The sequence below is a fragment of the Neolamprologus multifasciatus genome, chromosome 13, assembly GCF_963576455.1.
Source record: "Neolamprologus multifasciatus chromosome 13, fNeoMul1.2, whole genome shotgun sequence".
Taxonomy (NCBI): Eukaryota; Metazoa; Chordata; class Actinopteri; order Cichliformes; family Cichlidae; genus Neolamprologus; species Neolamprologus multifasciatus.
The window spans coordinates 32,981,200-33,004,602 of NC_140451.1; the positions used below are offsets into that span (position 1 = coordinate 32,981,200).

Genomic DNA, 23,403 nt, shown 5'->3' on the forward strand with positions numbered 1-23,403 from the left:
TCAGAGGGTGGCTTGTCATTTCTGTTGTAGTTTTTTAGATTGGCCACTAGGGGGGCAATTATTATTTTATTTATTATTTATTTTATAATTTTTTATATTTTATTATTTATTTAATAATAATAATTTTGTTTGTTTGTTTACAATATGGACACTCTGCAATAATTTAAAAGTTCATTTTATTCTCAAACCTAATTTGTATTTATTTTATTCCAAACAGAAGTGTTTATTTATTATTCTGAAAGCTCGAGACAGCCAATAGTTCAGTGATATTTTGTAAAATTAGAATGTGGAGACTGCAATAATTTAACAGAAGTGCTTATTTTTCACTTGAAATTTTTTTGTGGTCATTTTTATTAAGATTTTATTTTTTATCGTCAGGGAATATAATAAAACCTGTCTTCCAATTAATTGTATTTGTGTGTGTGTGTGTGTGTGTGTAGTAGAAGTATCGGTTTTTGTACTCTGTATCGGCAAGTACTCAGATCCAAGTATCGGTATCGTATCGGTTTGAAAAAATTGGTATCATTGCATCCCTAATAGTAACATGTTCTGCATTTTCCTACTTCACCATCTGATCTGAACAGCTGCACTTTCTTAATAAATTAATAACCAAACATTTCTCAGTAACCAATAACTAGATGGAACAGCACAGTATCTAAGAGAGAGATCAGACAGTGTTTGAGCTAAAGAAGCTGTGTGTTTCTTTTGGGGGCTTTTTGCACACTGATTCACCACCGTTTTCCTACAGTACAATGCATATCTGGTAACATTACTGTAAACGTGACCAGTAGGTTCACGTTCACATCAGAAAACCGTTCCAGCTGCAGGCATCTACTGCAGTAATTTAAACAAAACCTAAGAAAAGGTTGCAGAAGGACAGAAACAAACTGCCGTGTATGTTACAGTATGTAAATTCAAAAACTGTATAGAGAGAATGGCGCAATGAAAACAGAATAAGATAAGATCAACTTTATTGAGTAGAATATAGGCAGTAAGAGTTTTGTAATTAACTTTTAATTACGTTTGCCAAAGACAATGACAGTAAATTAACCCAGCTCTACCTGCTTCTCTTTTCTCTAATACAGTAGAGTCTGATCTACTAAAAATCCTCATACTTGACAACACAATAAAACACAAGAAAAATCAGAATATGTTTGAGATTAGGATTTTTATTTGATGGTAAATCTATTTTTTTATGTCAGGTTTTTTTTACATTTCATTTTGTTTTACTTTGGTGCTATAATAGATTTTAAAATTCAGTTAAATCTAAGATTATATAGCATCGCAGCAAAACAAGTCTCCTCAAGGTGCTTTATAATGTAAGGTGAAAACCCTACAGTATTAGCAGGAAAATACCCAACAATCAAAAGATCCCCTTTGAGCAAGCACTAGGCGACAGTGGGGAGGAAAAACTCCTTTTATAAGGAGAAACCTCCAGCAGAACCAGGCTCAAGAAGGGGCGGCCATCTGCTGCGACCGGTTGGGGGTGATGGAGAGACAATATAGGGAGACAAGATGAAATATACTTCTGTTGGCCAATTATATTGTTTTTGAATAAATTATTAAATGCTTCAAGATCTTTAAAGAAGCATTGTAGTGTGTGTGTGTGTGTGTGTGTGTGTGTGTGTGTGTGTGTGTGTGGGGCGGGGGGTCAAGCTGGTCTTTTAGTCATCGCTGCTGCCCTTAAAGCAGCTCCTAAACGGCTTCATTAAAGCTTTTCCCACTGCTCGAAAGAACCTTGTAATTTTAGACTTCAGTGGGGGTTTGAGTACAACCTCAATAATCATGTCCAGGAGATCCTGAAAAAGTTCATCAAAAGTGTCATCATCTGGTGTAAGAGCCGAGTGTACAAACTGATCTGCAGAGTCAAGCTCCTTTATAAGGGCTTTACTCATTTTCTTTAGAATCCGCCGTTTGTTATTTTTAAGAGCACTCAGATATCCTGGGATTCTGACCTTATCTAGAAGCAGATCTGTAAGACGCCTGCTGATCGCTTCGTATTTTTCCATATTCAGAGTCTCTGTGTCGAAACTACATTTCTCCAGGAGCTTATCTAACAGACAGTTAATGAAGTCTCTGACAATTTTCTCAGTCCCCTCCTGTAAGTTTTTAGAGGTTGATGGCTGACTTTGAGCTTCTGTAAGCCCGGCTTCAGTGATTGGTTCAGGCTCAGGGCTGTTTTCTGGGGGTGGGCCCTGCAGGTCTCCTGTCTCCTGCTGTAAGTTTTTAGAGGTCGATGGCTGACTTTGAGCTTCTGTAAGCCCAGCTTCAGTGATTGGTTCAGGCTCAGGGCTGTTTTCTGGGGGTGGGCCCTGCTCTAGTACACTCACGCAGGAGACTGTTTCATTTTTGGGAGGACAATCTGGACATGACTCTGGTTCAGACAGTCTGTCATTTTCTTTTTGCTCTGTTGGAGTCAGTGCTCTTAAAATCACGTCCTGGATGTCTCCCACGGCACCAGAAATCTTGTCACTTTGGACAGTTTGATCCAAAGCATCATTCTTTAACCACAGAAGAGTGTTTTGCAAAAACTTTTGCACTGAGTCTTCTACAGTCACATAGAGGACCTCGGGCGAAAAGGGTAACTCATCTGTTGGCTCTACAGACCTAGAGATCACAGAGTCTGAAAGACGTTTTCCTGATAGCATCACAGGGAGTAAATATCTTTCAGTTGACTGGAGATGGTCATACACTTTATCTGTCAACTCCCTGGAAAACGTCTCAGTTTCCTTTATCTTTTCCAGGGGGTTCCAGATCAGGTTAAAATGTTCTGGCCCGTTTAATTTATTAAACATTTTTTCGAGAATGGGTTTGATGGTGTTATAATCAACTGGGGAAGAACTTTTAAGCGTGCTATCCATCACTGGTGTGTTTACATAGCTACAAAAAGAACTGTAGCTGTCCATACAATCTGCTCTCTGATCATCAAGAGACTTGACCGGTTCGTGGAGACAGATGAAGAACCTTTTGTTTTTCTTCACCAGGTGTTTTATCTCTCTGATCAATTTGTAAAACTGCTTTTTGGCAAAAGCACAGAAGTGGTCTTTGTGCAGCTTTTGGTCGTTGCTTTTTCTGGATGGGATGGGTGAGGCGAAAAAGTTTTTCACCTTTTGGATAATTAACTGCACATTAAAAGCAGGTTTGCGTGAGTCACATTTCTCACCAGATGTGACATCTTCACCGTCAGAAGACTGCAGATTATCAATTATTGTGTTTACAATGTCAGCTGCAGCTATTTGTGCTGGCGTGCTGGGACGCTGGAGACTTTCAGCTGTCTCAGCATCTGTGCACTTCTCTATTTCTGTGTCATCTTCGTCAACATCAGCCACGATCACTTCACCTGGGGTGCTGGAACGACTTTCCACCATCTCTCCAGTTTCACTTTCTTTTTTCTTGTCATTTTCATCCTTATTGTCCTCTGTGATTCCTGTGTCTGTGCTCCATTTGGTGAGAGCGCTGCTCACCTCCTCAACAACCATTGCCTTCTCAGAGATCTTTGATTCAGTACTCTCTGCTCTTGAATTAGACGGGCTAGGGGAACTAGCTGCTTCGCCCTTTGACATGCGCTGGCTGCTTAGCTTACCTGCACATTTTTCCAAACACGAGGCTGCGTGAGAGACCATTCGTCGAAGGTTATATGTGGTTGTCATTTTTCCACTGACATAAACAGCAGGATCTGACCGTAAATCCAGGTTGTTTAAGAGTAGAGTCACAGCTGAGTTAACCTTTTCTGAGATCTCCGATTCAATCAGTTTTGTCAGCGTCTTACTGGACGGACAGTTTTCATGGGGGATGTTAAGAGCGATGCCAATGCTGGTTGAAAGACAGTCTCCCAGCGACGGAGCTATTTTTACCACAGGTATACTAATATCTGTTTGGGACAATTCGTCTGTCATTAACTCCTGAAGTGTGGGAAGTACAGATTTCAGGATGGCGGTAGAAACTATCTGAATGATTTCGGTTATCATATCAGCCAGTAATGCTTGGAGATCAGAGTCCCAGATTCCCTGTTCAATCATTCCCCATTGTACCTGGGAGAACTGATCGAAACACTTGGTCATAGCAGGTAAAATATGCTCGGGAAGAATGGGGATAGAGCCTGTAGTCTGAAATTCAGCCATTGGGGACGTTTCTGTTTCAGTAAAATTATTTGAAGGACTTTGAAAATCGAAGTTTGTAGAGTGTGAAGATCGCGGTCTGTACATCTCATTTACTTAACGCTAAGTAGTAGATTGTGAGTCCTGGCGGGGTTTATATAAGGGCTCGGTTGACTGTAACGTCACGGGCACATCAAAGCGTTCGCTACGTCACAGTCAGGCGATCAAAGCGTTCGCTTCTTCACGTCACACGCATGCGCACTGTCTGTGTTTTGAACTCCCACGCATAGGCTGCCCGACTTGAACCGCTAATAAATTCTTACATACAGCTGTGTCCCATATCAGGGTCTGCACGCTTGAAGTACGCGCACTACGCACTACGTACGGTGCGTACGTTATAGTACGCACTACGTACGGTGCGTACTATAAGTACGAGAAGTGCGGAAGTGAGAGGCTTGTGAAATGGGACGGTCTAGCCTTCGTCGCGCTGTTCAGGTTGCCTAGCAACCATGATACTAACCGCGAGAAACACGAGATTGTGTGACAGAAATGAAGGAGAAAAAAAATGTTTTGTTGGTCATTCATTTTTGTCATGACATCACTGTGATTAGTTGAGTATCTGAGGCTGAGACCACAGGACTGTAAAACATGATTGTTGGGCTTCATTTCTGTACTGAACAGTCATTACAAGAGTAGTTAGTAAATAACAATTAGCTTTTGTTGTTCATGAGACTGAAGTCATCTCACTGTGGTAATGTAAATATAATATGGCCAATATTATAGTATTTTCAGATTATTATGATATATATATATATATATATATATATATATATATATATATATATATATATATGTAGATATATATGTAGATATATATAGATATAGCTAGATCTACATATATGTATATATATCTATATCTCTCTCTCTCTATATATATATATATATCTATAGATATCTATATCTAGATCTAGATATATGTATATCTATACATACACACACACACACACACACACATACATACACATATATATATTATATATATGTCACATAACTTTGCCTACATGTGGCCAACAGCAATGTTTTAATGTTCTTCGTTATTAAACAGTCTCACATGAATAAGTGACGTCATATTCAGTACTTACTTTTGACAGTTCACTCTTGGTCGCTCCCTTCTGCCGTATTTTGCGGCAAAATTATCCACACCCACCGCCGCGCTATGAATTGTGGATATGGGACCACGAAGCGTGCACCGGACCACGCTTGATATTTGGGGAAATCGACGGCGCATTTGGAGTATGCATTTGAAGTACACTTCGAATTGGGACAGCCGTCGTCGCGTGGCGGTGACGTAATCGCACTTAAAATGCGTACTTCAAGCGTGCAGACCCTGAATTGGGACACAGCAGTGTGGAGTTCTCGGGGTTTTTCTTTGGTTTCTCTAAGCATGCGCAGTCTGATGTCACGGTACATTTGCTGGGATGCCCACTTATGAATGAGGACTACAAACTGTGAACTCCCACAACTTCTGCTTTTACACAGACGCTCACATCAGCTGGACTCCATGAACGACTATCAGCATCGGGCTCCTGTTTACTCCGAATCCCTGTGGAAACGTGAATAGTTTTCCACGTTCTGGCCGTTAAAGACACGGCGTGTAACATGGCGTGCTGCTGTGAGCTCATCTGTCGAGGCCACAAAACATAAATAGTTAAAGTTCATGAAGCAGCACAGAAACCAAAGAAACCTCACAGGCTGCAGTGGCCTCCAGCCCACCCGACACAAAAACATTTGAACGCTTCGTGGTTTTGCTGAACCCACTCTACCCTCCATCGCTCCACGCCACACGTGTCCTGTGCTGGCGTCATAACCGAGGACTGTGGCAGATGGAATAATTAACAGCAGAATAAAACAAGTATAAATCTTTAATTTCACAAACAATTTGTAGATGCCGAGACAAACCACAATAAAACAGTTCATGAGGACACGTTTAAGATTAAAGAGGTCAGAAAAAAGAAGAAACAGTAATAAAGTTATTAAAAATAAGAGAAGGTTTCAGTTCTGACAGCGGAGCGGCAGTCTGGATTTCTGCGGCGTCGACTCCGCTTCGTTTTCCGACACTTTAGACCGGGACGGGATCTTCGTCTCCTTTTTGCCTTTCTTCTTCTGGAAAAGAGGAATGAAAACATGCTTTAACGTGTATTGGTATTAAACACTTGACCTCTGACCCCCAGTCGCTGCTTCAGCAGCTTTTTCAGTAACAGCTGCACAGCTTCAAACTTCTCACCTTGAAGAAGGGGACCCGCTTGCTCTCGTTGAAGACGAGGTTCTCGTCGATGAAGGACGGCTCTGTGGCCAGACTCTCGTTGCACGTGCTCAGATCGTCCTCCAGCGAGTCCTGATGGTGCAGCAGAGAAGAACGAGGTCAAACCTCAACTTTATTATCATTTAAATGAAAATGAATCACCGATCTAAGATAAAAGTTCTGAAACTCACCGGGTCAGTCTGGCTCTGCTTGTCCTCCTCCTCCAGCTCCTCCTCTTCTTCCGCCTCCATGGCGGCCTGCAGCTCCTCCTGCTGCCTCCTCAGGCTCTCCAGCAGATCGCTGCGGCGGCGAGACTTCACCAGCTGACGGGGATACACAAACTCCCGCCGCTGAGGAGTCGCACCTGAAGGCAACAGGCGGTTAATGTCCTGCTGAGAACTTTAACTTTTAATTTAAGGCAGAAAAATAAATCTGTCACCAGTGGGAACGTCTTCCTGCAGCTCGTCCCGCAGGAAGCTGTGGACCAGCTGCTCGCTCGCCTCCACGTGCTGCAGGAGCTCAGCCCGCTGCTCCTCCAGGACGCTCCAGTCGATGGAGGTCTGATCCTTGACGGTCGTCAGAGCTCGCGTCACCTCCCGCTGCTGGTTGGATATATCGGCCTTGGCTGCTCGCAGCTGCTCGGAGCAGCAATCCTCCACGCGCTGCGGGACAGGAAGCACTTTTACTGAGTCGTCAGGTTTGGTAAGAAGATCTTAATACTGTAGAGACGGTCGTGTCGGGTCTGCTCTGTGTTGGAGTTAAGACAGAAAACCTTGAATTCTCACCTGACGCAGGTCCTGAGCTTCAGAGCCAACCTTCGTCATCAGCGCGAGGTGCTCCTCGGCTCGTTTCTCAGCGTGCTCCTTCGCTCTGGAGCTCCACTCGAGGTCGCGCTCCAACAGACCTGCAGGGACAAACACACCGAGCGTGCTGTGGATGAGGGATTACAGCGAGCAGTAACAGAGGAGAGGAAGAGTTTGTACCGCTGACGGAGCTGCGGATGTGGGAGCAGCAGCCCGACATCTCTTCCAGAGACTGCCGGCTCTCGTCCGCGGTCAGACGCAGGGAGGAGACGAGGGAGGAGGCGGAGGAAGACAGGAGGTCCGCCTGGGCCGAGACCTGGTGCTCGACTGTGCTGCAGCCTCTGCCACAAACACACGGTTTCAATGCAGGAGCTGAACTTTGACGTGCAGCAGAAGAAAAACTTGATCATTTAGTGCTCGACTCACCTGCTGATGTCCTCCTGGAGGCTCTGCAGGGGCTTCTGCAGGCCTCTGGAGGCCGAGCACAGACCAGTGAACTTCTTCTTGACCTTCACAGTCAGCAGGTTGAGCTGGTCCTGGAGGCACTGGATGGTCTCCTTCACATCCTGACCGAAGCAAACGTGTGAACACTCAGATGTAATAAAGGCAGATAAACCTGTTAATGCATGAAACTGCAGTAGAAGTTAATAACAGAGCAGCTGCTTGTTATTCTGCTCAGCGTCTGTTAGTTTACATTTTGTTATGCACAAAAACAACAGTTTTCTTTTATTTATGGAGCATTATTATTTAATAAAGGCTCATAATTTATTTTTGAGTAGTTTGTTTCATGTACATCTGCGCTGTATGTTAATAAAAGTGCCCGTGTGACATCTGGGACACAGCTGTGACTAAGAACTGTTTGTTCTGACTTTATGGCTTAAAATAAATAAATAAAAATCGAGATATATCTTATATCGCCGTCTAGCTAAAAAAAAATATCGAGATATGAATTCTGGGTCACATCGCCCGACTTCAGGCCCCAGGAGATCTGGCAGCGGAGCAGACGGAGGTTCGCTGCCCTCTCTGGTCCACGCCGATCAGCTCTCACCTTCTGCTCGATTTCCTCCTCCGCCTGCCTGATCTTGTCCTCCAGCTCGTCGCGTTCAGCCTGCAGGGCGCTCAGACTCTGCACGGCAGCCTCCCGCATCGCCGCCAGCTCCCGGACCAAGCTGTCGAACGCCACGCCCATCTCCTTCATCGCCTCCGCCTGAGGAGGAGAACGAGAAGAAGCGGATCAGAGCTTTGCCTCCGATATAGAGCGTACGCCATGTTTGCTCCGTGTGGACCAACCTTGTCGGCCAGCGCTCGCTGCTTCTCCACCGAAGCTCTCAGGCTGTCGTTGAGCTCTCTGGCTGCTGATAAACCCATCAGAGTTTGGACCACCAGCACCTCCTCCATGTCCCGTCGGTGCTCCTCCTGCACACACACAGTCTTTAGTCACACAGCGCTGATCTGAGCGGACAACGCGGCCGTGAGCGCGCTCAGACACTCACCAGCAGCTGCAGCACGCTCTCCTTGTCCTGCAGACACAGCGTCTCGTTCTGCTGCACCTTCTCCTCGCAGCGGGCCACGCTCTCAGCCACCAGCGGCCTGACTCCGCCCACGAAGGATTCCAGAGTGGTCAGAGCGCCCTTCAGTGCCGCCTCGTTCATCACGAGCAAACCGTCTGCACAGGAAAGAGGGCGGAGACGCAGGAAAGAGTTGTTTTAAACACCAAATCATCTTTTTCAGTTCAGTATTTCACTTCAGAACATACTAAAGAAACACGCTGAGCACTAACAGTACAAACACAGAGTCACCATCAGGCGGGCGAATTTAAAGCGGCTGCAGTAAACCGTCCCAGCCCGCCACCCACGCCTCTGTGAAATCTCTTACCGACGGCCTGCGAGTAGCTGCTCAGCATGTGGCGCTGTTTGTCTCCATGCTGCTGGATGCAGCGCTGCACGTCTCTGAAGGAGCCGTCCACGCGCTGGGCGAAGCTCTGCTGGATCTCCCTGTTGTGCTGCTCCACCTGCAGCGTCAGAGGCAGGTTTGTGCTTCAGAACATTTGTTTTCAGGAAGCTCCAAGTTTCAGCATCAAGTCATAAAAACCCGGTTTACAGGATTCATGCTTTTAACAGCCAAAGCACCTGAAACCCTCTGAAGTCATTTACATCAGCGGCCTCCAACCTTTGTTGCGTCACTACGGAGCCCCACAGGGGACATGGGAGGAAAAAAAAAAATTAAGACGGACTTTTGCGAGATCTCGCCAAAGTTTTAGCCGCATTCTTCGGAGGCCGCCAGCTCGAAGCCGACCGGGAGGTCGAGGCACGATGTGCCGGGAAAGCGGTGTTCCTCCCGGCTGTGGTAGATCTCGACCTCCCGTTAGCTTCAAGCTAGTGGGTGTCAGATCTCCGAAAACGTCGGAGCACTTTTGCAAATATGTGATGTCTTGTAAACCGAGCAGGTATCTGACGTTTATACAACTACATTCACGCCTCAAAATATCTTAAAAGTGTATTTTGTGACCCAGAAAGAGTTTTATTACAACTAAGTAGCTGCCGCCTTTGTTGGAATTCAACTTTCCAACTTTGTTGGAATTCAACTTTTGCGAGAGCCCGAGTTAGCTTTTGCGAGAGCCCGAGTTAGCTTTGCGAGAGCCCGAGTTAGCTTTGCGAGAGCCCGAGTTAGCTTTGCGAGAGCCCGAAAAACTCATTCTTAATTTTTTTTCTCCCATGTCCCCTGCGGGGCTCCGTACTTCACGGACCGGTTTATGCCCGACAATATTTTCGCGGACCGGCCTTTAAGGTGTCGCGGATAAATACAAAAAAAAAAAAAAAAAAAAAAAAAAAAACTAGCACCGGCATCGAAAAAGAGAAGATTTATTCATAACACGTGAAAAGACCCAGGAAAACCAAGTTAATGATCAAAACGATAACAACCCTGAAAACTATACATTTCACACCTGAGCCTCAACTCCCGCGGCCCGGTACCGGTCCAAGGCCCGGGGGTTGGGGACCGCTGATTTACATGGATTTAAAAAAGGAAAGAAAAAAAGTTCATTTTCAGGTTTTAATCACAGTGGAAATGATTTGAATCAGCCCGCAGACGTAAAAATAGTCCGATCTGACTTCCCTGTCACATCTTTCCCAGCTGTTCTGTGAAGGGGTTGATGCTTAAAGGTGTATTTTCAGTCACTCGGGGGCAGCTTACTCCACAGTGAGTGTTTCTTTCTCCTCTAAAAGAAGTCTGCAGAGGAAACTCCCCACAGCGGTCACAGATCAGAGCGTGATCCACCCAAAACCCGCTGAGAGTTCCTGCTGTGCAGCTGCAGGTTCCCCAGCTGTTCCCTAATCTTATCATCTGTGACTCAAACCTCAGATTTATGACACCTGCTGTGTCATTAGTGCACGGCAGCCACAAGCAGCTGTCATCTTCACTGGAATCCATCACTCAGAGTCAGAACAAGTCTGGCTCAAACCAGATGAAACATTTAAACAGAAGAAATGTGCTTTTACGGGTCAAACAGCGAGGCCGCGTTAGTGTTCGCCTCAGCTTATAAAGTAAATAAGACACATCTGCTTTGATTTAACATCTGTTCTAATCTGTGGCTGTTCACATCAAACATGGACAGAGATGAAGCAGCCTCAAATTGTGACAGCCAATCAGAAGGATGCCAGCTCAAAGGGGGAGGGGCTAAATGACCCGTTTCAGACTGCAGGAAGGCCCAGCGTGAGACCAACAACCATCTACAGGCTCTCTGCCCAGTAATGATACTTCACACTGCTGTGACCAACACGAGCTGAAGCGAGCGCGTCTGCGGACGCCGTGTATTCACCGCTTTAACAAAAACAAACACACGTGACCTTTTTCTTCCTGTCCAGCTTGTCGTGGAGGCCCGACACGTCGCTGGTGCTGGCGTCCGCCGTGCTCAGCAGCTGAAGGACGAAAGCACAAAGTTTCAGACTCGAATCATAAACATCTGAAAAGGGGAGGTTTGGTGAAACAGGGCGAGAGAGGAAGCTGAAGATTCAATTTAATTTCAAATAACAGAGAGACGGAGAAAAGGAAGCGATGATGAAGAGAGGAAGTCTAAATAGATCGCCCGGCGTGGAGCGCCGCCTGTACCTGCCCAGCCGTGTCGTACAGCGTCTCCTGGGCGGAGGAGAGCTCGGAGCAGATGAACGCCTCCTCGCTCAGCTTCACCTTTGTCTCCCGCAGGTCTCTGCTCGTCTCCTCCAGCCTGAGAGGCGCACAGGAGAAAACCACAACTTCAAGTCAAACTGCGCCCCCTGGTGGTGGTTTTAATCCCACATGTCAACAACAACCCCCGCACCTCTGCTGCTTTTCGTCCAGGTCCGCGGTGCACTGCTCCAGTCGGGCTTTGCTGTCCCCAAACAGCTCCGTGACCTGCAGAGAGAACACGACCACACGTTCACGCCGCTGGATCGACGGCGAAGACGCCACAACAGACATCTCGTAATTCGTTTACAGCCAGACGGTTAGTGGAGTCTTTTCTTTGGCCACGGCAACAAACAGTCTCTGTAAAGTTTGTGTGGAGTGCTTAACAGTGAATCCAGATTAATGCAAGACTGCAGAATCTGCAACCGCTGCATCCAATTAAATCTCCAGCTTTAAAATCTGCACGAGGCTCAAACAGCATCGTCAACTTCTAAAGGTCAAAGGTCAACCTCAGTAAGTCGAATCAGGCTCTGATTTGCAGCCGTCCGACAGCGGATGAGGATCATACCTTCTTAAGCTCCTCCTCCACGATGGCGATCTTGTCGTTGTACTCTGTAACCTGCTCCTCGTGGGCGGTGATCTGAGCCACCATGCTCCTGCATGAATCAAAAACACAGTCGTGGTTAGGAGCGCCCGAGATCAGGTCAGGTCAGCTGTTTGGGTAAAAGCAGCGTTGACGTGTCAGCCGAGACCTACTCGTAGTTCTCGGAGGACAGGTAGACTCCGTGCTTGTCCCGGGTGGCGGCCAGGTCGCGTTTCAGACGCTCGATCTCCTCGGTGTATTCCTGAAGGACAGAGAAGGTCGTGAAATCTGGTGTTTGGACTCAGGGTCACATTTTCATTTAGATTCTTCTGGGTGACAAATTTAAAAGTCACAGATTTTCCCGACCACGTCGCGTCGACCTCAGATACCTTAATGAGCGTCCTCTTGGTGAGCTTCTGGTTGACCTCGGGCTTGTTCATGATGTTTTTGGCCCTGCTGGCGTACTCGAGGGTGCTCAGCGTCTCCTGCACGCACAACCGAGACTCGTCAGCACAATTAGACGCAGTGAAAACAACACGGGCGAAACAAACGTGCGAATCGAGAAACGCTAAAATATAAACGTGGTTACGTCCATCTTTTATATACAGTCTGTGCTCGAGTGGAAACATTTACACCAACAATAACAGACGTGGGAAACGCACTTCCAGGTTGCTGGACGACGGCGACACGGTGGCGATGATGGAGGTTTTGGTCCGCCCTCCCAGCGAGTCCTGAAGGATTCTGGTGAGTTTGGACTCTCTGCGGGAGAAAAGAAACCGATCAATACAGCTCCTAAGCTCCGCCCCCACAACGACACGCCAGAGAAGACTGACCTGAACGCGACGTCCTCGTGACACCGAGGAGGGTCGTTTCTCACCTGTACGGGACGTGAGGCCTCTTCTCCACCAGCGCGGTGATCACTCGGCCCAGCGTCAGCAGCGATTGGTTGATGTTTCCCGCCTCGCGAGCTCGCTTGTCCACGGCGCCGGAACGGCCGATGTTCTCGCTGCCGGCGAGATCGACCTGAACAGGAAGCGTTTGGGTCATTTTAGACGCTGTAGGCCACGCCCCCCCTCCCCCTTATCGCCAGATTATTACCAGATTGAGTTTTCCGATCTTCACCAGCTCCTCCCCTTCCAGCGTGATCTCCTTCATGTGGATGGTGACGGAGAACACCGAGTGGGAGCGACTGTGGAGAAACAGGAAGCGGGTGAGCAAACAGAACCGACATGGCGGCCGGCGACGGGGTGAGAGCGCTTTCCTGCGAGTGGGTACCTGGAATAGGCGTTCATGAGCGTGGAGGCGGTCCTCCTCTTTGCTGCTCCGCGCTCCAGGATCTGGTAGACTTCGTCTTTGTTGTGCACCGTCACCTCCTCCAGACCCTTCACCACCACGCCGCGCTGCGGAGGCAAACAGAGGCGTCAGATTCACGGAGATTTCCGCGGCGGCGTTCGTTTTGTCCGAGCTGCGTGACGCTCACCTTGTTGCGCGGGTCGTCGAAGAGCTGCAGCCGCTCGCTGACGTCCTCGGTGGGGCTGAGGAGGTCGAACAGCTCCTCGTTGTAGATCTCCAGCAGCGAGACTTTGACGGAGAACTCGGTGCCGTTCTCGGAAAGCTTCTCAAAGATCTGATGCAGCGTGCGAGGGATGATGCCGGCCAGCGGGTCCTAGAGACGCAAAAACACGGGAATTTCAGCGCTGACCACGGAGCTGTTTGCACCATTTCCACAATAATTAACATTTACACGCACAAACACAGCTGTGATGTCGTTCGTCACCCTCGTTTGTTGCTACTTGTGAAACTTTTAAATAAAACATGTTTTATTTTGGTGATTTGACACATTAATGCATCTGAACTGACGATAAAAAGCCGGCTGCATGTACGCAGCATCCAATATCATCCCCCCCTCAAAAGTACAGCTGACAGGCGCTGCATACTACCCCTCTGCAGGCTTCCAGAAACTGGCCAATAAGATGAACGAGGGCTTGCAAAGGATGAGCTGAAGGCTGTACGGAGACCCAGCACAAGACAAAGGAGGATTATTATTAACTATGACTCAAGCAAAGCTGCTCTAGTACAGCCCGAGGCTGAAATGAGCAGCAGCTACTGATGATCTGAAAACAAGACGTCCAACATCCACGTGCATAAAAACGGACACAGGGAATTATTTAAAGCCGATTCATACACACTCAGGATGGATGCAGTCGGACTGTGATCACAAAACTCTGAATTTAAAACCTAAAAAAGTTCATTAATGTTCGACAGTCGAGATGTTTCCCCTTCCTGTACTTCACGCACGCTGCTGCAGGATCAGTCTGAATTAGATCCACCTGCAGGCTTTGGGTCAAACAGTAAAGCAGTGAGCTCACCTCCTCCCAGGTGAACTGCTCGTCCGGGCTCCTCTCTCCCTCCATGGTGAACGTCTTTCCCGTTCCCGTCTGACCGTAGCTGTCATCGATAAAAAAGATGGAAACAAAAGAGATTACAAACAGGTTCGTCCGGGACGGCTCGCGCCGACGCTCGCGCCTCTGGAGAGCACTCACGCAAACACGGTGCAGTTGTATCCCATGATGACCTCATCCAGGATGGGACAGACGACGCTCCGGTACACTTCGATCTGCTTCGCAGACGGAGCGAACACCTGAGGGAGAGAAACGCTCCGGTCAGAACAAATAAAGAGAAATCACCGTGAGGTCATCGCTGGACCGACAGCAGCGTACACAGCTGCAGCGATGAGCCAATCCTCATCGAGAGACACTAAGAGCTGCTTCTGTTACTTCACCTTAAGAACTTAAGACTAGAGCTGTGCGATAGGACAAAATCTCACATCCCGATATAAAACATTTATCGTCCTGACAACGATATAAATCACAAAAATGTAACATTTTCTGTAAATTCTGTGAATCTCGGGCAGCTTTAGTGTTTCCAGCTGCGCGTCCTGTACCTGGAGTCGAGTGTTTTAACCGATGCATGAAACGTAGAGCTGGGTGATAGAACGATAATGATATGTGTTGCGAAATAACTTTTTCTCAATAGAAAAATTAAACTATTGCGATAGGCCTCACCGCTCTTGGCCTCTTAAAAAAGAAGAATAGCCAATCCAAATTAACTAGCGCAGAGCTGAACCAATCACAGCCGCAGCGTCACGTGACTTGTGACGGCCCAAACAAATACACATTTGTTTGGGCTGCTTCCCAAACAAATGTGTATTTGTTTGGGAAGCAGCCAGCCGCCGTGCCGCCCGGGTAATGGAGGAAATGAGTGCGCCGACTAGAGAAAAAACAACCGAGAGCGTGACTGAAGGTTACCGAAGAGAAAACAGATGATGGTTCCAATGCCGGAGAGATTGTAGAACGGAAGAGCCACAGAAGTCCCGTAGTGTGAAGGTATTTCTGCTATTTCAAGTCTGACAAAAACAGAGTAGCGCGCACTGTAAATGTGCCGAAAGCAAGTCTGGAAATCCAATAAAGCGGTGCATGCTCAGTCTCTGACTGGAAGCACTAATTCGTCATTCGGCTTTTGTCAGACTAAAGTAACTGTTAAAACTGTTTGAAATGCTCAGCTACACAACAAGGAGAGATCGAGAATTTCCTTTTAGTTCTCAGTTTATTTGATATTGACAAAAGTTAGTCAATTTTGTTCTTCTGTAAAACAAACTAAGATTTATTTTTAGAATTAATATTTTGTTTCTAAGTGGAATTGACAATTTAGTCTGTTTCGTTTGTTCTGTTTTGAAACTTAAACGCTTTAGCGGCTGCCTTTTGTGTAGTTTGCAATATTTGCCTTTATTTATCTGAAAAAGTCTCATTAAGTACATCGACCCTGTTGAACTTATTATGGGAAATAAATATTTAAATCAAAACAAGCTGCTGATTATTTCACATTTTACTTGTGAGCAACGGCACATTTAAATCTTACAAATATAGTTATTTGGCTTATATCGTGATATATATCGTTATCGCCTGAAATGAAAAAAACATATCGTGATATGAAAAAAATCTTACATCACCCAGCTCTAATGAAACGATACATTGTTACACATAAGTTGTAACAAAGTTTGAGTCTAAGCTTTATTTTTAGCACCTGACGGCTCTTTTTTGCTTCTCATCCATAAACTCTCTGCATGCTCTTTCCTGTGATTCAGTTTAATTTGAAAAGTCGCAACAGGATCTTGAGCTTTATTGTGAAAGGTTTACGTAGAAAACAAACAAGCGGACAGCGGAGCCACACGATGGTTTTCCCGTCGTTGCTGTTAACGACAACACGTAGAAACAGGCGCTTGTCCGCAGTGTGGTTATATTAAATATAAGAGAAAGATATAGCCACTACAGTGACCATCAAAACCATGAAAAAATATTGCTGTAAACTGTTTATTTTACGACACCACGAAACAAACGATAGCGTGATAGGAAACGATAGATGTTTTTATATCGTCATCAGATATATATCCTTATATCGAACAGCTTTACTTAACACATAACACAACAGGGGAAACGGTCAGCCAGATGTGCGAGCATCTCTCACCATGTCGAACGTGTAGGTCTTCCGTGACGCCTTGTCGTTCATGCCTCCCGTCCTCACCATCACCTCTTTCCGGTTTTGATCGCAGTCGACGACGCCGTAGGACGACTTGCGCTCCATCGTGTTGAAAGGCCTGAAAGCGCAGCAGAGGAAAACCTCGGTGACAAAGACTCGACGCCTGAGACTTCTGCAGCTCTGCAGTCATAATAATGAAGCTTCAACATCAGCTCGGGTCACACGGTCCTGCTTTTAAACACTCACAGCGCGCCGACACCAAAGCTTTGACTTTGGCTCAGATTAAAATCACGGTTTGAGTTTTCTGCTTCTTTCTGTCAGAGCAACGCTCATTTATGTTTTTGAAAAAGGTCCCATAATAAAGATTTACTGCTTATTATAATTAAAACACACAGGTTTGTACTCTGAGCTACATATGAAGACTTCTAAAAACACGTTAATGCTCGTTTAGGTTCAGATGACTAAAGTTCAGTAGAGCACAGACATAAATATACACAGATCAGTGACGCTCATCCTCTGAGGCCTCAGAAAACCAGAGTACAAAAAGGAAATCCATAACACTGTGAGCTTATCATGAACAATAAACCAGACGGTGGACAGCAGAAGAAACAGATGAATTAATCGATTTAGCACAAATATGGGATTTAAATTAGATCAACGTCTGCAGGCCTCAAAACATCATCTTAGACTCAAAATCAATAGTTTTTCCAACCCATAAACAGTGACGCACTGAGTGGGTGAAAGACGGTAAATTCAATATTTCTGACCTAAAGTTTTAGTGCAGAGTTCCTGTGCGTGTCCTGAGCCTCGCCACAGACTCGCCTGCACAGGTACAGGAAGATCAAACCGCGATTTGACGTTACAGACGCTTATCTCACTCAGTGTCGGTTTCAGAGCTGGGACACCGCCAACCAAAAATCCAGAGATAATCAGTTCGTGTTCACACGTGACAGAAAAGCAGAAACTAAAAACATTGAAGCTTCTTCAAAGCTCCTCTATCCGAGCCATCAGTTTATCTTCTCGAGCCATTTCAAGCCAACTTTCTTCTGACTGGCTGCCCCTCAACTTGGTGGGCGGGGCTTCTGTACTCTGTGACATCATAGAGAGCTAACGGTACAAAAAACTATGTGAAACTGAGTGTTTAGTGCCAACAGAGGGGCTGATGGATTACCAATTTTCTTTTCACACTAATAATTGTTAAATGGAAGCACGTGGAAGACGACTCCAGTAATCGGATCGGGACGACAAACCCATGTTTGTGTCCAACGACACAATCACACAAATCTAAACTGTCAGGGATCAATTAACAACCAATAAAACTTAGAGAGCTAGAAAATAGCAACAGCATCCAAAACATACAAACAACACCTATTTAGTGTGATGTTAGTGCTCAGTGTTTGACATGTGCTTGAAATATTTGCATCTAGACGAGTGGGGGCGTGTCTTTGCTCCACCTGCCGAGTTTTTAAAAACTTATTACACCTTTATTCTGCCAAACCGATGTGTAAGTGAGCTACGAGACCTCAGAACAGAAAAGGATGGTTTTATACTCATTTTTTTGGGGGTTTAAACCTGTTAATACAGGTTGAAGTACAATTAAACTGGAATGAACAGGCTTTCACTCAGTCGTGGAAATTCATCCCCTGAATGTTAAATATGATAAAGAGGTAAAACACGCGCTTTAAGGTCTCTTCTAGGAAAATGATGAATAAATTAAAGATCAAATACATGAGCACTGGGATACTGAGAGACTCAAACATGTGAGGCTAGTCGATGGTTATCATTGGATGTCCTGTTTCCATCCTTTTCCTGTATTTTTATAATCATTTTGCATTTCTCTGTGGTTGTGCAAGTATTTTTGCATCATTTGTGTGCACATTTCTGGATTGACTAACATGTTAACACACCCATAAACATATAGAAGAAAGTAAAAAAGAGAGACTCAAATTTTATTGATAAATTGGGCGCCACATGGGTTAGGGTTCCCTCAGAGGCTCAAATAGTAACTTTAAGACTGCAAGAACTGCTGATTTTTCCACACGTAAGCTCAGGCTAGTGTTCTCATTTAGTTTCTGAGACTGTAAAATGTCAGTGACCTGCTTTATGAGTACAATTTTAGCCTTTTTAAGGTCTTCCAGGTAAATACACCCACTGAAGGCAGTTGAACCAGTGAACATACAGCTTTAAGGTGGATTTGGTGATGTTTCTGCATTTTTTTGCGATGTTTTGAGGATATTTACGACATCTAGAGTATGTTTGCGACTGACAGCAGCAAACACAGCACAGCTGAAACTCTGTTTCCACTCCTTACCTGCATCTGACCACCACCTGGATGTTCCTGCCCTTCTCCTCCCGTTTCCCCCCGCTCTGGACGTTTGAAGACATGGCACCGAGCTGCTCCCGGACACCGTTATATCACGCACTTCAGATGAAACGGGCACATTAATGAAGCAGCACAGTCATCAATACAGAAATGAACCGCAGGGAGGCGGTTTGTCCGCTTTAAATGTGACGAGCCGAAAGAAAAGCGACAAATAGCATCATAACGTTAGCTAACGAAAACTCACCAAATATCGTTTTGCGCGTCACTTCCTCCCCCTCTGCGGGTTATCCGAATATAAATCCAAAGTCTTCGATATCTTAATAAATCGTATAATTCAGCTTTTACGGGCTGCTCTGAAAGCACAGGCCGTTTTCCTACAACTTCTCTGGCGCACTAAAACCTCCGACGGGACACTTTTCAAACTGTACTTTTAAATTTTCATCGGCCAATAGCAGGAGAGTAACGGTCACTACGTGACTGTCATTGGGTACCACGATCATGTGACACTGCCATCGCAGAGCATCACGGGAGCAGATGTGATATAAATATCGATGTACGTCCAGCAGGTGGCGACATTGTTCTGAGAAATATTTAATAAAACGAAAACAAACATGATTTTTATTTGTAATTATAAACAACTATTAGAGATAATAACGTATTTTTATGTTTCCAAATAAATAATTAGACTTTTACGTTTACGATATTTGATTCAGGTTTCTTTCAATTAATTAAAAAAAGGTTGAGTTTCATATGGTTAAGCCTGGAAGTGACCCGAATGATGCTGGCGGCTTCCCATGATGCACTGAGTGTTTCTTCATGCGGTCATTTTTGAACTTCTTTGACGTTGTTTGTCTATTTTATGCTCTTTCACTATTTTCTTCTGTTTATTTTTCACTTTTTTCGTTGGAATTAAGCATCTCTTAATGATTGTTGTGTTCCTTTCCTTAATCATGACCTTTGCACTTTTCCCGCTTTCATGTCACTTGGTTTTCTGTGAATATATGTTTTGCACATATTGTGCAGATTCTTTGGCACTTTTTGTTGACTTAACATCATCTTTTTATGACTCTGTATCACTTTTATGTTTTTATGTGTTTTTGTTCACCTTTGTCATTCTCATCTATTTGTGTTCTGTGGCTCTTTTTGCTAATTTTGCATCTTTTGTGTGTTTATATTCATTTTTTTCCCTCAGTTTTGCTTCTGTGTGGACATCATGTGTTCACTGTGCAAAGGTGTTGGTCTCTATGTGGTTATTTAACCTAACATCACGTCTTTGGTCTGTGGGAGGAAAACCGACTACGTGAATGACTCGATCGTTTCATTGAATATTTTGATGTGTTTCATTATTTAAGTAGCATTAAAAAAATGATTCAGCCTAAATAAAAGTCCAAAGACACCATAAATGACTTTGCAAAACAAATTGATCCTTTAACTTATTATCATTATTATCATTATTTGTGTGTTTGTGTCTTTTGTGGGGACTGTGCATTATTTTTTGAGGAGATTTTATGACTCTTTGAATGCTTTTTGTCATTTCTCTTCATCTTTAACGTTTCCTTCTGAGGAACCTTTTGATTATCTCATGCTCAAATGTGCATAAAAATCATAATAAGTGCTTCATAACATATGATAACACACACAACTGGGTTAAAATCAGACTAGAATGAGTAGAAAAGAGAAAGAAAGAGAAGAAATAATCCAAAAACATGATGTCACTGATAGACTTCAGGCTCCGCCTCCGTTCCAGGTTCATGAAGTGACGGCAGGCGAGCAGCAATCCATCTGCTGAGGACCGTCCGCCCACTCGGCCTCCTGAGGACAGCGAGGGGGTTGCCCTTTTTGCTCTGGAAACCTCTTCATTGCACACACAGACACACACAGCTTCCCTTTGTCTGATATCTTACAGTATCTCACAGAGCTGTTGGAGGTCCTCGTTGCTGCTCCGGTCGGACTCTGCAGCACCTCTCGCTTCATTTTTCACTTCTGCAGCTGCACAGTGTAACCAGTGACTCGTTTATTTGGAGTAATAGTCACAATCCTGCTACTTTAGAGAAGCTTTATTGAGCCATCTAGGCATGGACGACTATCGTGACAACGAGTCTGCCTGCATCCTCATGCAAAGCACTGCACGTGTCCCTCCAACGCACGGCGAGTTTGGTCATTTCAGCTCCTTTAAATCTCTGCTTCTCTGTTCACAGCACAACTTAAACATCTCTAAGACTCAAACACTCTTTAAAGAAAGTAGAAATCGTCTGACCTAAAGAGCTTTGTCCCAGCTTTTGTTGAAGAGAACAGTCCAACTCGGATTGGAGTTCATTGTCCTGGACACTGTTTCCAATAAACTCATCCCATCAGAGACTCTTAGCTGTACGTATTAGAAACATGTTGGCTGTAATCCATCACCAGAAACCTTTTTTCCTGCGCAGAAGTTAAACGGTGCAGGTCTGTTGGTGCTGAAGAGCTGCACAGGGCACAGGCACCAGCACAAGGTGACAAAACACTTTTTTAGGTGGACAAGTGAGCCAAGCGCCAAGGAACACAGCACCAGATCTACAACAACAGCACAGAGGAGGAAGCAGCGAACTGCAGGCGAGAACCATCAGGCCAAGTCAGAGAAATGAAGCCAAACTTACACAGGACACAAAATAAAACTGACCTTCAAAGTAAAACAGGAAACAACCAAAAGAGACCAAACACAAGGGTGAAAACTAAGACAGTAACACAGATACGACACAGAGGGGGAGGCGCAAACTCCAGACACTGATCATCATCTGGACAGGAAAGTCCACAATATCACCAAAAGCCTCAAACAGTGAGATCAGAACCATAATCAAAACTCCACAGCAAAACACTGAAAACCAAAATGACCAGAAGATTAACAGTCTTACACATTTCCTGTACTCCAGGATTTTAAAAGCAGTAACACTGCAGATGGTAGCAAACGTTTCAGGGACCTGAGACTGTGCCAGTGGTACTCTGTGTGTACTGTAAAAGCTGCAAACGCTAATGAGTTGCATCAACTCAGGTAAGAAGTTCAGTCATACATTTCTTAATTTTAAGATTTCTGCTCATGTATTTAAGGTGAAGACATTTAAATTAATACATTTGAACAAACTTGGTTCTAAGAAATTAAAAACATACAAGTTTTTTGATACTCAAAAATATTTTGCAATATTGCCATAATTTTTTAACTCATTAAACACTGTGCAGTTTTTTTGTGGAAAGTTTTTCACATCAAGATTTGTCGACATATTCTCTAACCAAAATTACCGTCTCCATAAAGTCAGCAGACGGTAAGTGTACGTCATAAAAATCTGTTTTTCTAGCGTCTAAGCAGAAGCAGCACCGGATATTTCAGCTGTGCTAAAATCAAGCAGTGAGCTAAAAATGAAACTAATAATCTATATCTAATATATTAAACAAAGATCAGGACATTCAAGGAAACATTTCCCCAAACCAGCCGAGTAAAAACATCAAAGGCACATTAGCTAACATTAGCTAATTAGCACATTAGCTAACATTAGCTAACATTAGCTAATTAGCACATTAGCTAACATTCGCTAATTAGCACATTAGCTAACATTAGCTAATGTAGAAGACAGTCTATAAGTTTCTCTAACTTTAATCATATTTCGTATATATTTGGTAATAATTTTGATTTGAATTATTATGGAGATGAATAAGCACAAGATGATGGGGAATTTCTTTTGACTACAAAGTCATATTTTAGTGATTATTGATTGTTAAGTAGAAGTGGAGGCTTTAACTAGCTGCAGGCTAATTCCTGTGACTTCAAGCCTGGAAATAAATGTTTGCTTGTTTGTCTTCAACTACGAGTGGATTTTGTGGATTTGTGGATTATATGACGTGCACGGGGACACGTCTGACGTGACTACCAGTGAGTGTTTTCTACAGGACAGCTAACATGTCACAAAATGTGCAGTTACTAATCTGAAAAATTGTGGGGTGTGGTTAACCACTTCCTGTGTTGAAACAATAAAAAGTATCAAATCATATAGCTCACTGCAGAACATAATACGTATTATCTGATTACGCTGTGCTCCAGGTAAACATACAAGTTAAACTGTCACAAAACCAAAACAGGTGTGGACATGAGTATCTTCCCACATGTTCGCATGCGATGTCATGACTCACAAATTTGTGTGATTATGCAACTATGTGTACATTACCAGAACACCCCAATTTTCCCATTTTTTTAAAATTGAAAATGATGCAGTTTAATGTCCCATTGCACTCTGAAATTAAAGCATTGTACAAATAAGCAATTGAGTTAAAAAAGAAATCATAGAATCAATGTATGGACCAACATGTATTCTAAACGTCTGACTCATTGGTGTAGCCACCTTTGGCAGCCATAACAGCTGAACACACACGTAAAATTCTTTCTACAATAGAAATAAAACATTCTTCAGAAAATTCTTCCCATATCTGTTGCACAAGTTCCTGTGAACGTTGACACCTGTCAGTTGTTTTGCTTTCACTTTTCTGTCCAGTTCATCCCAAACCAGCTCGATGGGGTTTAACCTAAGACCCGAACTCTTTTATGGCATTTTTTATTTCTCTTTGCTATTTGGGCT

At 44.5% G+C, this 23,403-nt stretch overlaps 1 protein-coding gene across 1 annotated transcript; it reads right to left on the reverse strand.

The window, feature by feature from the left end:
* Positions 1–5,310: 5,310 nt before the first annotated feature.
* On the reverse strand, positions 5,311–19,236 carry kif11 (kinesin family member 11). Its single transcript, XM_085182810.1, has 27 exons — positions 19,050–19,236; positions 18,794–18,904; positions 16,471–16,600; positions 14,490–14,587; positions 14,316–14,394; positions 13,427–13,612; positions 13,222–13,346; positions 13,045–13,135; positions 12,824–12,969; positions 12,609–12,705; positions 12,336–12,431; positions 12,120–12,208; positions 11,932–12,019; positions 11,518–11,591; positions 11,310–11,424; positions 11,048–11,119; positions 9,078–9,213; positions 8,696–8,868; positions 8,493–8,618; positions 8,251–8,409; positions 7,629–7,768; positions 7,383–7,543; positions 7,185–7,303; positions 6,839–7,061; positions 6,591–6,763; positions 6,382–6,492; positions 5,311–6,260 (listed from the first exon to the last, which is right to left on the reverse strand). The coding sequence occupies exons 2-27, from the start codon at positions 18,865–18,867 to the stop codon at positions 6,150–6,152; spliced, it is 3,192 nt and encodes a 1,063-aa protein (XP_085038936.1). The 5' UTR covers positions 18,868–18,904; positions 19,050–19,236; the 3' UTR covers positions 5,311–6,149.
* Between the last annotated feature and the right edge of the window lie 4,167 nt (positions 19,237–23,403).

Bases quoted from the DNA above. Each gene is read 5' to 3' on its own strand.
- kif11 (XM_085182810.1), bottom strand. From the start codon at position 18,867: ATGTCTTCAAACGTCCAGAGCGGGGGGAAACGGGAGGAGAAGGGCAGG. The intron at 14,395-14,489 runs GTGAGTGCTCTC...TATCGATGACAG, and splicing joins TACAACTGCACCGTGTTTGC to CTACGGTCAGACGGGAACGG. The intron at 8,619-8,695 runs GTGAGTGTCTGA...GTGTGTGTGCAG, and splicing joins AGAGCGTGCTGCAGCTGCTG to GAGGAGCACCGACGGGACAT.